Genomic DNA, 16,892 nt, shown 5'->3' on the forward strand with positions numbered 1-16,892 from the left:
CCTGTCAGAAGAGTGGCTTAACTGAGACAGTGGTAGACACAAACTAGCCTGAGTTCTGTGACTGTCTTGGTCACTCACCACCTGCATGACTGCCACCAGGGGGGAGGACGCTCCCAGATTCATGAGGTGACAGCCCGTTCTGATCAGCGGGAATTGTAAGCAAGTCTCTCCTTGTATTGAGACAGAAACCATCTTCACAGAAGGTGTGCTCCGCTTGGTGCTGGTGGTGTTTCTGCTGGTTGGCTGGTTGGTTGGTAGGTCTACATTCCCCTCAGAACCCCACTGTCAATACCACCCATCAATTTAGTTCCTTCTGTTGAGGAAATAAGCATGTAATTGCAAAACTCTTAAGCTACGTAAAGTCATTTTAGGGCCAGTTCTTCATGATCTCCCTCTCCAGCAAAACACCAGGCTGGTTCTTTCTACTTCCAGCCCTGCCTTTAATACTTTGTATCTATAGGCCTCTGTTTTTACTACAAAAAGAGATTCATACTAAATAACTTCTAACTTAACTTGAAAACATAGTATCATTTCAAGCAATCACCAGGAGAGGAAATCGTGACAAATTAAAAACTCTGACTACGCCCTCTTGTGGAGCTTCAAGTGCATAACTAGGCAGAGAAGCAACTGGAAAGTAAAGTCAGGCTGGAAAAGAAATATCCAGAAGAGGCAATTCCAAAGGTTCATATTTATTTCCCCCAGAATTTAGAACTAACTTCTACAACTAAATAAGAAAAAGGGCAACCCAATACAAAATGGGCAAAGACAGGAACAGGAAATTCAAAGAAGAGGACACGGGGAGACTTACAAATGTAAGAAAAGGTAACCAGTTTGATGAGAGAAATACAAATTAAAACCAGAACGAGACACCATTTCAGAAACCTAAAAATCTGATAATGCCAAACACCAGGAGGGATGTAAGTCACCTGGAACCCAGAGACTACTGGTAGGAGTGCATATGTCACAACTTCTTTTGTGAACAATCTGGGATACCAGTCAAGTCACATGGGGTGTAACTCAAAATCTAGCCGTCTGACTCACAGCTACAGACCCAGGAGTACAGACCTGTACACTACCTATACAGAAAATTTTTGCATGGACCCAAGAAAAGCAGACCAAAAAACAACCTATCAACAGGAATATAAATAATGTTAAACTTACACAAAGGACAGCTATAAGGCCATGAAAATAAATAAATCAGAACACACAGATTATTGATCCAGCCCAAATCAAATCCTACCCATCCTCATGCAGGCATCTGAGATCACTACCTTAGAATCCTAAGTATCAGCCATTATGTCTGCAGTCACCACGCGCTGGTCCTCAGGTCCTGAAAAACCACTGACATACACAGAACCGTCCACCCCGTGCCCCGAGAGCCACTCCTGACTGATGGGGACTCCCACCACCACGTGGGCGGAGGTGGGGTCTGCTCAGCCTCCGCCTGGACTCTGCCGGCTCCAGTCTGGAGCAAACACCTCAACCGCTGCTTCACCACCAGCAGCTGACATCAGTAGTGACAGTGTCACCACTGAGAACTCACTACGGGGCCCTACACACTGATCACCCCACTCAGCACTCACAGTGACCTTGTGGGGTATGTGGTTTGACGACACAGATGAACAGGCCCGAGAGCCTCAGTCACTGGCCCCAGGTTAAAAGCTAATACGTGTACTACATGACCTGGGTCAATGACCCAAACTCATGGTGAAGTTCAAAACAATAAACTCAACGATGTCACATTAAGACTGAAGAAGTCTTGAATCTAGTGACTCTAGTCCTTTACCATTATTCAGACGGGTCTTCTAAACATTCACTCAGAAAGAGAGAACCCTTGAATGACCCATTAGATGTGTGAAATCTGAACAACTGCGGGAAGACAAAGAGGATTTTTGCACAGGCCAAACTCAGACTTTGAGGAAGGCACGTCTGCTAGTGCAGGAGAAGATATCAAGGGTAAACCATCCAGACAGCGAAGGTCTGAAGGACGGCACCCTGAGGATCACCAGCTCAGTGGAGAGACTGCTACTTGAATGGAATTCTGCTGCTTCCAAGTTCCTCAGGCATGGCTGGCTTGGTAATTTCTCTGAACTAATTTTCTGCTGCTACAAGACAGAAGGTAAGAGAACAGCAAAATCCAATACCCACACACGCCTATGAAACAAACGCCACACACGCAGTGCATTCGTGAACTTACTCATCCCACAACTACTATGGATCACCCACTCTGTGCCAGGCGGTAAGCCGGGCAGGTGGAAGACATCCAAGAACCAGGCAGACAGACTCCCCGCCCTCACGGAGCCGGCATTCTAGCTGGAGTAAGTGAACAACAAACATGATAAACACCTAAATTATACAGCATGTTGGAAGTTGGGAGGTGTCATGGGAAAGGGAAAATAAAGTACAGATGGCAGAATGGGATGCAGCAGGCGGGGTTCAAGCCGTACAGGATGCTCGGGGCAGACATCATGAAGACGGTGACTGGAAGCACACGTTTAAGGTGAGCCGTGTGCACGTCAGGAGACAGTTCCAAGCTGCAGGACATGGTGAGCGTGAGGGCCTTGGCGGACGTGCCTGGAGGAGCAGAGGAATCGAATGCGAGCAGGCCCGTGTGGGAGCAAGGAAGCAGGAGGAGGACAGGGAGGCGCTGGAGAGAGGCCAAAAATCTAAACGGGGGCCCAGCCCAGCAGTGTAGCGGTTAAGTGGGCGCACTCTGCTTCGGCGGCCCGAGGGTTCGCAGGTTCGGATCCCGGCGCGCCCCGAGGCACCACTCATCAAGCCATGCTGTGGCGGCGTCCCATATAAAGTGGAGGAAGATGGGCACGGATGTTAGCCCAGGGCCAGTCTTCCTCAGCAAAAAGAGGAGGATTGGCATCGGATGTTAGCTCAGGGCTGATCTTCCTCACCAAAAAAAAAAACACACACAAACAGGAGCTGGGCTGCTTTCACTTTAACAGGCTCATTCTGCCTTATCAGCAACTACAAAGCAAAAAGACATTAGGCACAACTATCCTTCCCACAAACAATTGCCTAATTTCAACCTGCTGTAAACATTAATCCATTTAGTTACTTTTGTTTGGTAAATAACTTCTATGCAGTCTACAGTACACTCTCCTGCTGAAGACTAACACACACACTCACACAGACACACTACAAGAGCAGCTTGGGTTTAAAAAATAGCCAAGACCCCTGGTAAGAAGAGGCAGAGAGAACACAGGTCTGTTCCTCTTCCTCACCGCCGTTCTGGCCACACTGCCCTCCTGTCTGTTAGCAAACATGCTAGGCCCTCTTCCACCCTGGGCCCTCTGTACTCACCGTCTCTGGTGGGCTCCCCAGATGTCGTCCACACCACTGGTCCCCTCACTTCCTCTAGGTCTTCGCTCAGGCAGCACCTTCTCACAGAGGCCTTCTCCCCACCTGACCCCAACACCCCCAACACACCCAGCCCCACTCCTGCTCTATTTCTCTCCAACACACTCACCACCATCTGACAAACTATGCACTGTATATGCTTACTTTTCCTGGTCTGTCTCTCTGCCCAGAATAAAAGTCCAGAGGAATCTGTGTCACTTTTCTCACTACTTGACCTCCAGTACTTAGGGCCTGTCTGGCGAACACCAGGCACTCAGAAGTGTGCACTGAACGAAGGAGCAGCTCTGTGAGGCAACAGGGCAATGGACACTGAGGAAGTTGGCGCAGTGGAAGGACGGATGCTGTGGGCGGGGCCAGGGAAGAGAGCGGACAGACGACGCAGGGCTAGGGAGGCTTGGAAGGATCTTCTCTTACCCTCTTAGCAGTGCTGAATGGCAGTGGCTATTTAACCATTTAGTAAGGTTCTCATATGGGCAAAACGTTAGCAGGTTTCTGCTTCCATGATGGCATTTTGGATGCTGGGTGGAGCATGAAACTTCGGGAGGCAATAGTGAAGGCAGGGCGCACTAAGATGCTGCTGCAGTCTAATTCTGTTTAATTAAAGGAGAACTCCTGCATCTAACAGACAATATAACAGCAGATAAGAACACCCTGAAAATTCAGAGACATCCAGAGGAGGACAAAAATTTGTCAGGACTTGAAATAGATAAACTACAAAAGCTCAGAATGAGTAGACAGGTTAGGAGCACCCATTAGGCTCCACTGTAACCACCAGTCTAGCTGCCGGTCGCCCCCACGAGACTAAAGTCCTCAGAGAGAAGACCTCCTAACAATCACAGCACCAGTGGCAGTGGTAACGAGCACACTCTCCAGGAGGCGCTGCGCTGAGACGGACGCGCAGTAACTCGTGTAGCCTCAGCACCACCACACACAGCAGGAGCTCTATCATCTCCACTTCACAGACGAAGACGGCGAGGCACAGGACACAGGGACTTCCCAAGTCACAGTACTAGAAGTGGCAATCTGGCTCCAAAACCCACATTCTTAAGTCACTCGTGATGCTGCCTCGATCTCGTATTTATATCTCATTTTTCTTTGTACACCCAACACCTAATACACTGCCTAGCACACAAAGTCTTAGTAAATGTTTAATGAAATAAATAGGTGAACTTGAGTTTATCCCCTGCCTCCTTTACTTTACACGTCTCTGTCTGTCTCTAATTCAGTGGTTTCCTTGGCCTCCCCTCATCCACATATCTTCTCCTACAGACAGTATCCCCTAAGCTTAACAGAATGCTTTCACCCTTTCCCTGCAGGTCCACAGAACGTCTACCTGGGGCCCCTGGAGCAGACCTCCTCACTCTCAGCCTGTCATTTCAGAAGCGCCTGTTTCACGGCAATGTATCCGCATGGTGCTCTCACGCAGCAAAGGCAGCCGGACTCTTTAGAAAACACATTTTTTCTTTTCCTGTGAATGTTTAGTCTACATGGGCAGCTGTTTTTTTGAGTTGGATAAAGACAGACCCCTTTTTTCTCAGATATTTCCCCAAAAGCATCTTGGAATTTCATGCAAAATATTAAAATTAATAAAATAAAAATACAAAAATGAAATATCCAGATAGGCGGATGGTCGAATGGCTTTTATAAACATGAAGGCAGATGCTTCTCTCTTTCCCCAAAACCTAACTTTGGATTCGGCGTATTCTGAGTGTTCCTCTCTGAATAACCTGGAAGGAGCGACCACTTCCAGAGCCCACAGTGAGGGACACGAGAAGAAAACAAACAGGGACAAGAAGGAGGGGCAGCCAACAGCGGCGACTCCGACGGGAGCGCGGCTGCCCGTCGCCGAGGCCCGGTTCTCCTTGCCCTCACTGCTCCCACCGACAGCGTAAATTCACAACAGAGAACAATGAAGTCCCTAACGCAGTTCATAGTGAGCTCTGAAAAAAGTTTATAATTTAAAAGCTTCATCTGTTAAAGTTTAAACAATAAAATCCCTGCTATCATGTATGAATGTACATTCAAGAAATGATAGTAGATAAAGCAGATAAAACATTCTGCACTCTTACTAGCCAAGCCAAGAAAAAGAAATGTGTTCAAAAGGCCAGATGTGAGTGTTCTAAATGCCTAACTCCAAGAACCTGAGCACAGACACATATGTCGTTTAAAAAGAATTTATTGATACAATAAAACTTGAAAAATTTTAAATGTACAAATCTCTCAAACTGACATGTCCTCAGAACCAATTTAAATTCAAGTAGTTCACAGGATTTACAAGGCAATTTTTTCAGAAGACAGAGAAGTTTTACCATTTTAACAAAAATGTTACCTGAGGGAGGGCGCCGTAATTCCATATATAACCCTTGTGAGGAAAGATATTCGCCACGTAGCGCGGCCTGCCGTCTTTTAAATCTGGTTTAATGGGGTTCAACGGCTCCTTCGTGGCAATCTAAGCAAATGACGGAAGAAAGGGGGGTGATGAGAAATGAGTAATCCTATATTCAAACAGCATTTTTAAAATCTGCTATTATCAGACTAAATATTCATATTCCAACTTACTGATCAAAGATACTTTAAAATAGATTAAGCCAGCTCTTATTTCTAATTTACAGTACTGTGTAAGAAAAACCGTGCAGAAAGGAAACAGATGAAATATTTAGGCACTCTATTACTAATGCACTCATTATTTCTAACACAAATAATAAAATGATTGAAACGGCAAGAAGATAAAGATTCATCAAATTGCTTTTTGTTACTAACCTTGGGCTTTTTTTTACCATCAATCTCGTGATGATAAAGTTACCTCACAGATTTTCACCAAGTGGTTTCATCTCGAAGCTACCTTTCTATCAAACTTATCCAAATTGCCATGCAAAAAGACAAAAAATCTATCCTATAAAGTAAACAAAAAATAACTGAAGTCATGTTTGAATGAACCAATGCTGCTTAAATCAGGTAGAATCTCAGATTCTTGGTCCTGTACCTATGGGGTGGAGCACAGCCAGGTGACAAACCATTACACCTGAACAAGACCAAAAGAAGAGTCTAGTATCTTTACTCTTTCCTATTAAAATATAAACAAAAAGATACTACCAGGACCTGGTGAAATTACTGACAATTCTCCAAATATAAATTCTGAAAAATATACACCTACATAACAATCCTTAATTTAAATACTTGCAATAGGGCCGGCCCTGTGGCTTAGCGGTTAAGTGCACGCGCTCCGCTGCTGGTGGCCCGGGTTTGGATCCCGGGCGCGCACCAACGCACCACTTCTCCAGCCATGCTGAGGCCGTGTCCCACATACAGCAACTAGAAGGATGTGCAGCTATGACACACAACTATCTACTAGGGCTTTGGGGGAAAAATAAATAAATAAATAAAATTAAAAAAAAAAAAAATACTTGCAATAGTACTTGCCACCACATCCAAAGTTGTCAGACAAGGCTTAAATAACTAAACAAGCTAAGGACCATAAATTAAATTTCACTCAGAACTATAAGGACTCCTACCTAAGAAGAGGGAACAATAAAATTTCAAAAAGCAGAAGGGAAGTTCTTGATAGGTTCATGTCTCATGGAAAAGATTAAAAAAAGCTAACCAGGGGAACAGCAGATGCTCTCAGATAGTGCTCATACATCAACAGCTGGCCGGGAAAATGCTTTCATTCCTGGTTCAGAAAAATCTAAAGGAGAATAAAGTCCTTAGAAACTAAAATTGCCCTCAGCCCCAAATAAACATGTTTCCGTTGTGTCTATGAACAAAATACATCTCAGATTCTATTTAATAAACCTTGAAAATATTTGTCACTTTAAAGGACGGAGTCGTCAAGGAAAATTAAGTAAATACGTGTGTCACAAACTAGAGAGGCAAAAACGGAAACCATTCTCCTTAAAGTGTAAATTCACCTTTAAATATTTTGCTTTTTGAAATTAGATTCAAAGTAAGTTCACAAGAATGTTTCACTATACAGGAGTTTATCAACCATCTCAAATTTAAAATATTATGGCAAACAACTTGAAATAAAGTTTTCATATTATTATTAATTATCATTTCCACTTGATAGTCACAGAATATATCCATACCTCCATCTTAGCATTTGTCCACCGAGGTACTTCTACAACCATATTAAACAAATTCTGCAGTTAAAAGAAAAAACAAAGACAGAAAATTAAAAAATTTTTACCTATCCTTTATTTTTTCACTTATTTCCTGTACAAGAATGCTTTAGTTTTTTTCCCACAAAAAATGTTCAGAGTCTGCATCATACATCTGCCTATGCCTTAACTTTCTACTAAAAAATTAGAGAAGAATTTGTCTACAACACAGCAGAATTTACACCACCATGTCTCTTGGCCACCACTGCAGTGTCAGAAGCTGCTACGTTTCTGGAAATACCTTTGCCGTGTAGTGACAGAGCTACAATGGAGTCAGGAACTTGTTTCAATTTTTATTTTCCAACTAAATCAGGAGTGAGAGACTGGGTCCACCATGTGAGCTGAATGTCTGTCTTCCAGCCTGTAAGGTAAGTGAGATAATCTCTGTCCGACTGAACACACGGGGCTGTTATGAAGATCAATTATATAATTTAAATGAAAATACAGAGAAAATTATGAGGTAGCTATAAAGCTTGCAGAGTTGGACCAACGCCTTTCTAAACCTAGCTCGCCTATCCAGTGCTCTCTGGTTCTCCGAAGGTACAAAAGGACCAGGGCTTCCTTTTATCATTTCTGAACTTTGCAGAGTGCTTAAAACAAAGGAGACCCTAGCTCAATGGTGAGTAAAAATAATTTCCTACAGTAATTAGGAATGTAAGCATATAAATGCCTACAGTTTTGGCCTTACGAAAAGAAAGTCTTAAAGGTTGGAGTTGACCTGCGTGCCATTAGACATCAGTAAGTAACAGCTTACCAGGGCAGAGCAACAGTTTACAGGTGCTACTGCAAATGCGGTCAGGGACCAGGGCTGATCTGTAAGCTGGCTATTACTGGTTCATTTACAGACATTTATAGCAATTTGACAGAGTAATTCTTATGTCTGTTGAGCCTAATAATAAAATTTGGGGGCCGGCCCGGTGGCGCAAGCAGTTAAGTGCGCTCGCTCCGCTGCAGCGGCCCGGGGCTCACTGGTTCGGATCCCGGGCGCGCACCGACGCACCACTTGCCAAGCCGTGCAGTGGCAGCGTCACATATAAAGTGGAGGAAGATGGGTATGGATGTTAGCCCAAGGCCAGTCTTCCTCAGCAAAAAGAGGAGGATTGGCAGATGTTAGCTCAGGGCCAATCTCCCTCACCAGAAAAAAAAAAAAAAGAATAAAATTTGGAACTTGAATTACACTTTTCTAGTAAGTCATTTTGACTGTATTCTTTTGAAGTATCAGTTTACAATAGGTTAGGAAAAAAACAAAAAACTAGTCCTTCACCACAGATCATTTGATAAGCAGTGATTAAATATACTTATTCTCAATCGTGCACACCTCAAAATCACCTGGAGAGCTTTAAACAATTAAAGAAAAAAAAGACTCCTAGAGCCCCACATCCCACATATTTGAATTCAATCATTCTGAGGTGGAGCCAGGGCACTGCTTATTTTTAAAAGCTCTCCAAGCAATTTTCATATGCAGCCAGAGCTGAGTTTAAAGCATCGTAAACAATATCTGGGGCTTTCTTAGTGAAACGTGAATGCTATTAATTCAAAGAATGCTATTTACATAAATTAAATATAAACATAAATTGAGTCACAAAAGTAATGATGGTTTTTAGTTTTTCTAGATAAGACTAAAGTTTACCAATGACAAAACTGCACACCCCTAACGAGACAAAGAACAAAGCCGAGGATGAATTCTCAACAACTGCTCTTTAGAAGCTTGTCTCACACGGTCTCAGCAGCTCCACACACAGGCCTGCTGTTATGCTCCATTTTCCACGCTCTTTCATGAGGTGCCCCAGCACCTGTTTAACTATGTCTGAAGTAGCCATTAAAAAGAAAAGCCTACGTAAATGGCAGACGTTCCCATAATTTATTCATCCCTAAAGCCCGGCTCTAAGAGAACAAGAGCACACAGATGAATACTCAGAGGAGACAGAGAAGACCAGGCTGGTGACAATCGTGTTCCACAACGACACCTACCAAAACCCCTCACAGAGCCTTGAATCAAGCCAAAAGAACAATACATGTGGTTTGAATTCTAAGCCTGCAAACCACACTCTACCCATCACTTGTTCCTGATCACTCAGCGCGCACTTCCAGACAGCTTTTCTTCTCTCCAGCTAAAATGTACATGACCTGTAATTTTTTAAAGCCAATGTTAGTCTGGTTATCCTAGAATTAGTGTTAATTATAAACCAACAATGATCTGCTGAAATTCATTAAACAGTCACAAAGACACAAGAGACATGTTTCAATTCAGAAAGCTGGGTGTGGGCCTCCTATACTTCTTTTCTCTCCATTTTTCCCTTCTATTTTTATGTCAGAGATCAAAAAGAAAAACTAACAAGATACGAAAAAGCAGTCAGTAAATTTTACATACTCGGAGAAAAAACTGGAGGAAATCACCCTTATTTCCTCTTTCTAACTCTTAAAACATCAAATAAACCTTGGCTCTTACACCAAAAGCAAAGACAACAAAAGCAAAAATAAACACGTGGGACTACATCAAACTAAGAAGCTTCTGCACAGCAAAGGAAACCACCAACAAATGAAAAGGCAACCTACTGAATGGGAGAAAATATTTGCAAATCATATATCTGATAAGGGATTAATATCTAAAATATATAAGGAACTCATACAGCTCAATAGCAAAAAAACAATGCAATTAAAAAATGGGCAGAAAATCTGAATAGACATTTTTCAAAGAAGACATACGGATGGCCAACAGGTCCATGAGAAGATGCTCACCATCACCAATCATCAGGAAATGCAAATCAAAACCACAGTGAGATAGCACCTCACACCTGTCAGAATGGCTATTCTCAAAAAGTCAAGAAATAAGTGCTGGTGAGGACGTGGAGAAAAGGGAACCCTCATGCATTGTTGGTGGGAATGTAAAGTAGTGCAGACACTATGGAAAACAGTATGGAGGTTCCTCAAAGAATTAAAAATAGAGCTACCATATGTTCCAGCAATTCCACTTCTGAGTATTTATCCAAAGGGAATGAAAACAGGATATTGAAGCGATATCTACACTCCCAAGTTCACTGCAGCATTATTCACAATAGCCAAGATATGGAAATAACCTGAGTGTCCGCCAGTGGATGAATGGATAAAGAAGAAGTGGTGTGTGTGTGTGTGTGTGTATGGAATATTGGAATATTATTCAGCCATGAGAAAGAAAAATTCTGCCATTTGTGACAACATGGATGGACCCTGAGGACATTAAGCTAAGTGAAACAAAGAAAGACAAATACTGTATGATCTCGCTTATACGTGTAATCTTAAAAAAAAAAAAAAGCCAAACTCAGAGAAACACAGAGTAGAAAAGTGGTTGCCAGGGGCTGGTGGGTGGGGGAAATGAAAGAGAATAAAAAAAAATCAAACTCAAATCAGGCACGTCCTAAGAATTAAATTTTAAGTTGGCTATATGAATTCAGAATACATTTTTCCCACTAAAACAACTGTTTCCAGGTTAATACACAGAGTCTCTAGGGACCTTTTACAAAGCCTTGAACCCCTGAACGTCTATTCACCCAACATCTGGGGCCGTGGCTCTCAAACTTCAGTGTGGACAGGGTGCCCTGGGACGCTGTTAAACATGCGGATTAACCAGCCCCATCAAGCAGAGATTCTGGCTGAGTAGATGTGGAATGAGGGCAGGATTATGAACCTTTAACAAGGGCTTTAAGTGGTTCCAGTGTAGGTGGTTTTAAGGATCATTCTCACAAACATCAGTTTAGGAAAACACAAGACGGCAGGCAAAGGTGGCAGGCATGAAACAGCCCCCAGAGCTTGTCTGAAGGTAGAGTCAAAGGCTGGAGTCATAAGTTTCAGCTGCAGTAGAGAAGAGATGGAAATAAGGTTGGGAAGAGAGAACAAGGCTGAGGAGGGTGGCAGGAAAGCTGCTGGCATCAGCAGGATGAAGAGGCATTGACAGCAGAGATGGGATGACAGACATCAATCAAATGGTCTGGTCCTCGGTCAAGAACTATTAAAGGTGTGACAGTCACATATTTCAAAGATATGTTTAGAACAGACTTATGGTTGGTAAACTATTTTTTTTCTTCTCCTCTACCCCCAAAACGCTTGTTCCTGGATTCTGAAATAGCTTCTCAAACTATCTTTTCTCTTATAATAAAAAGATGATAAACTGACCAATTTTCACAAAGTACGTTTACTTTAGACCATCTACATGATAAATAACTTGCTACTAAAATCTGGGTTCATTTCCTGATTCTCTCCGGTTTTTTGCTTATAAAATGAAATGGTAAGGAGGTACGTGGAAAAGTCGGGTTCATCAGAAAGCAGAACAGTCGGTGCCAGGGGCTGGGGGAGGGGGATGGGGAGTCAGTGTTTAATGGGACAAAGCTTCAGTTTGGGGAGATGGAAAAGTTCTGGAGATGGACAGTGGTGATGGTTGCACAACATGTGCAAGTACTTAATGCCACTGAACTGGAAATTTTAAAAAAGCGTGCAATAAATAAAATGGTAAATTTTATGTTACATATGTTTTACCAAAAGAAAAAAAGTGAAATGGTAATATCACCCCTAACTGCCTTACAGAGATACTAGAAGAAGAAAAACACGCAGAATGCACACAGAAGTCTTGCAGGGCGAAAAATTGAGAAGCACCTCAGAAATGCAAACTATCATCAAGGTCTGTAACAGCCAATAAGGCAACTCACAACAGTAAAAACCTTTAGATATACCTCATAGTCATTGTCTCGTGATTTCTTTGTAGGAACGCCATTTTTCTATAAGAGAAAAGGTGGCATTTACGACTGTAACAGTTTATAAAGAATACAGCTGCACAGTAAGGCAATGACACTATGCCCACTGTATAGACACTCCAGGACAGAGGTGTCCAGACCGACTCAACAGAGCCCCCCAGACACCAGTCGTCTCCTCAGCATCTGCACCCCCAAGCACGAGCATCAGAGCATGGCATAACATAAGTTATCAGAAAAGCTAAATCTCTTTCAAGTATATTTTCCCAGTTGTTAAATAAGCAAAGGCTCTGTTCAGTCTTTAAGGAAAGACAGGCAGTTTCCAGTGATTACACTTAAAACAGTCATTTCATTATGGAAACGAAGCTCCCGGGAGCGTGACTGACAGGCCATGAAAGCAGCGCTGCGCTCCCGCATACGAACGCCACACCGGGGTCACCGCTACGCCCCACAGAGCACTTGTACATTAAAACTGAGGATGCGGCGGGTGGGGAAGAAAAATTATGCCATTCACAAGTGCTCACACGTTATACCTAACTTTTAAGCACCAAAACAATACTAATGAAGGAAACAAAACAGAAAATGATTACGCCAAGTCGGCCCTGTTCCTAAAATAACACACCCCAAAGTACAAAGTGCGACCGTTCTAATCATTATGGCTGAGGACAGAGAAACCTACCCACACGACCCCCGTGTGCACCGAGCTCCACAGGCCAGGAGTCCCTGGCGTACCCTGTTACATTTCGTCCAGCCCTGTCCTCATCCTTGCCCAACCCAAGCCTCACAATTCCCCAAACCCCTCCTCCTTAGGCAGAATTACACGCCCCCTGGACGATTCTAGCCCACTCTTTGTTCCACCTCCACCCCGACCTACTACAGGATCCCCAAACTATTACTATCACTGTACCAGGCACACAGATGCTGTCATGAAGCAGCACCCACCAGTCACTGCTCCCTTCACTCCCCTGCGCTAGTTTTACGGCGCTTACCGTTATCTGACTGACTTGTTTCTTTTCTGCTTGTCTGTCTCCATCCATCTCACTCCCCACTGCATCCCTAGTGTCTGGAATACTGCCTGGCTCATAATGAGCACGCAAGGACTATTTACTGAATGAATAACGTAATGAACAAATGAATGAATGAATGCGCGCACTTTCGGCCAAAAACAAGGAGAGGTGTTGGGAGACGTGAGATATTTTGGTTGGACAGTTCACCAGCCAGAACAACACACACACGGACACACACTCTCACAGAGGCACACACCGTAACATGGAGTCCTCTCTGCCCTCTCTCTGGTCTCCTTCTGTCTCTGGACTACAGCCCCCATCATCCCGCTGAACACTCCCTACAAGCAACAAGCTAGAGGGACTGCACAGGGCAGTTCGGAGGACGAGCTCTGGGGCTCCAGCAGCTGCGTTCAGAGCCCACCTCCACAACAGACTGGATCTGTGACCACAGGCAGGAACTCAACCTCATCATAAGACAAGGGTAAGGAGAGGAGCCTAGAAAGGCAGGGAGACGCAGCTCGAGCACGGAGCAGTCAGTCAGTCTCCATCACCCTTCCTCCCGAGGCCACGGTTGGTGACTGACAGCCCCGTCCTTGGCAGGCAGCACAGACCCTGCTCAGCGCTCCACAGCCTAGAGGGATGCCCGGCACTGGCCCTGAGGGGACAGCAAGGCCAAACCACGCCTGCACCGAGCTCTCCCCTTCTTCCCTGGCCTCTGCCCCTACACTGATCTCCCCACAGTTGCAGAAACCCGACCCCACTAACTAGCCCCATACAATCTTGAGCTGGAATGTAGTCCTAGTTATTTTCCTAACAGTTGTGCCCCATAATAAACTTGGTAATGAAATAAACCAATTAATTACTCAGATTTTAAGGAAAGCCTTCCCACTTGGTGAGGATTACTAATACCTCCTGCCTGTTACACCATCCTGTCAACTAGTCAGCAGAGCCCTTGCACGCCCGGTGACTCTGGGCCCCCTCGGCTCCACCTGTGGCAGCAGATCCCCCACCTCACTTACATCCTTTCCACCCTTTATCTGTCAAGCAACTTGAGGGTCTAAGAGAACAGCTCTGCAAAGCCCACCACTTTTCCCACTTGACTTGTCTAGCATCTGTTTGGTAGGGTGGTTAAGAAGCGCACTCTGCGGGCAGATGCTAGTTCAACACTTGGTGCTGGCACTTACCAGCTGGTGACCTCAGACAAGTCAATAGAATGTTTTCGGCTTCAGTGTCCTTGGAGATAATAACAGCAACTCACAAGGATTAAAGAAAATGGCATCTGTTCACATGGCAGCTAGCAAACAGAAAATAATCCACCAATATGAACTACGTCATTATCACTAAAAATAAGCCTCTTGTTAACCTCCTAAACTCTTACCCTTAGATCTTTATTTCCTATCAAGTTCTCAGCTTCATGGCCCACTCCCCGCTTTCTCCCCAAGTCCTCCTGGGAGAATCTCATACAAATTCTAATCCCCGAAGAGGCTGACAATCCTGTTATAATAACTCCGTTGACTTTCTTGACTTCCAACCACATTCTTTCCTTTCAAGATGCTTCCAAAAAGCATTTTATGGTGATAGTAGAAGTACATACTTTCATCCCCAAAACAAGTTAAAACAATACCTCCGTAGAGTCCACTTTCAGAGGAATATCATGAAAGGGGGAGACGTAGTGACCAGCCACATTCTCTGCAAAGAGAACAAAAAAAAAACGGATTAAATCAACAGACTATCCTGTTCTTTAGCGCAATTACACCTTTATCCACTTGCAAACTTTAAAAAAAATTTTTAAGTTTTTTCAAAATTAACTTTAACTCCCAATTTAAAGTTTAATTCAACTTTTAAAACTTGCTCCAACCTAAAGACCAAAGAGAAATACATAGCAATAAACCATCTTTGGGTTGCTGAAATCATTTACTCATCCTTGTGGCTTAAAATATTCAAAGCAGAAAATGTCTGAAATAGACTAAAACTCTAAATATGAAAAAATCTCACTTTTGAAAAGAGACTCATTAATAAGGGAACTGGACAGAAACCGATGTGAATTTCCTGAGAAGAAACCTAACCACAGACCTCCCAATCTCCACCTAAACCCACGTGAACAAAGGTCTGCAGCCCTACTCAATCGAAAAACAGAAACACATCATTTATTTCCATTCACAGTGATAAGGGTGCTAATATCAAGGTGAGCTTAAAAGAAAAGCAAACTTCAATAACAGCCACTATCTTATCTTCGATTGCATACTAACATGTATATTTTAAATACTTTTAAAAGTATATATTATTTAAACAAATACAATGACCCAATATGCACTTTCATTGGAATGCATGTGTTTCCAAAAGCTGGGCTTAATACAGCCACAGAAATGTTCACTTTGTAATTTCCTAAGTCAGGGTATGTTTTATTTCTGGCCCTCTACCTCTTTGGCATAATCTCCAAATTTAGTCTTTAATAAACTTTTAACAAAATAAAACAAGGACTGGTTGACATCCCAATAGCAACAAGTACACCCAGCCCCCAAATCTCGGTTTCTAAATGCCAATCTCCAATAACAAGAACTAGGGCTTCTTGAAGAAAGGGCTGGTTCCATGGCTGGGGCAAAGAAAATACAAGATGAACCTGGAGCATCCTGAAATCACATAAATCAACCAACTTCCCCAAAAACAAAAGGCTGGAGGTATGCCAAAAGGAAATATACGGGCCGGCCCAGTGGTGCAAGTGGTTAAGTGTGAGTGCTCCACTGCAGCTGCCCAGGGTTCGCCAGTTCGGATCCCGGCGCGCACCGACGCACCACTTGTCAAGCCATGCTGTAGCGGCGTCCCATATAAAGTAGAGGAAGATGGGCACAGATGTTAGCCCAGGGCCAGTGTTCCTCAGCAAAAAAAGAGGAGGATTGGCAGATGTTAGCTCAGGGCCCATCTTCCTCAAAAAAACAGAACTATGGAATTCTCTTTACCCAACAGCTCCTGTGGGATCTCTATCCTCCAGCTGCCATCCAGACGGGATGCTCTCCTGGCATCCGAAACCTCCGCTGCTTAGGCCCCCAGCAGAGGTCTGTTTCTGGAAGCCATGCGTTCATCTGTTTTTGTTGACTGACTTGTCTTGCAGGATCACATCCCTAACTTGTGTTCTGTAAGCAAAGCTGCACAGGTGACGTAGACTTCCCCAGTCCTTAAATGTCTGAAATGTCTCAATTCAGTCTTTACCCTGGGTTACTGGCTGCCTGGGCGGAGAATTCCAGGAGGAGACGATTCTCTCAGAATTTTGAAGGCATCGCTCCAGTCTCGAGCGTTCAGTGTTGCTGTAAGTCAGACCCAGTCTGATTCCCGCCCGTGCAAGTGCCCTGTTCTCCTCCCTCCCTGCCCCTGCCCCAAGACTTTCAGGATCTTCCGTACAGCCTCAGTTTTCTGAGATTTCACAATAACGTGTCTGGGACTCAGAACACTTGAGTCCTTAAATTCTTAGATCTCTTCTGTTATCCCTTGGATAATTTCTTCTCCATTTTGTCAGTTCTTTCCTTCTAGAACTCATATTGTCAAATGTTGGACTTTCTACATAAAATCTCTAGGTTTCTTCTTTCTACCTCTTTTCTTCTGTCTCACTGACATTTTATACTATTATATGGTAGATTTCT

At 43.7% G+C, this 16,892-nt stretch overlaps 1 protein-coding gene across 2 annotated transcripts in view; it reads right to left on the minus strand.

Annotated features, from left to right (window-relative positions):
* PPA2 (inorganic pyrophosphatase 2) overlaps positions 1 to 16,892 on the minus strand; it is a 79,971-nt gene that overhangs the window by 57,599 nt on the left and 5,480 nt on the right. The window contains exons 1-4 of one of the 2 annotated variants that reach the window (XM_058549845.1): positions 14,882 to 14,946; positions 7,771 to 7,890; positions 7,458 to 7,511; positions 5,702 to 5,821 (exon numbers count right to left, since the gene is read on the minus strand). In XM_058549845.1, coding sequence (XP_058405828.1) covers positions 5,702 to 5,821; positions 7,458 to 7,499 — 162 coding nt within the window. In that variant the 5' untranslated portion in view covers positions 7,500 to 7,511; positions 7,771 to 7,890; positions 14,882 to 14,946. Of the gene's footprint in view, positions 1 to 5,701; positions 5,822 to 7,457; positions 7,512 to 7,770; positions 7,891 to 14,881; positions 14,947 to 16,892 lie in introns of those variants that run through there. The other variant, XM_058549844.1, reaches the window with a different exon arrangement.

The sequence above is a fragment of the Diceros bicornis genome, chromosome 11 (assembly GCF_020826845.1).
Source record: "Diceros bicornis minor isolate mBicDic1 chromosome 11, mDicBic1.mat.cur, whole genome shotgun sequence".
In the NCBI taxonomy this organism is placed as follows: domain Eukaryota; kingdom Metazoa; phylum Chordata; class Mammalia; order Perissodactyla; family Rhinocerotidae; genus Diceros; species Diceros bicornis.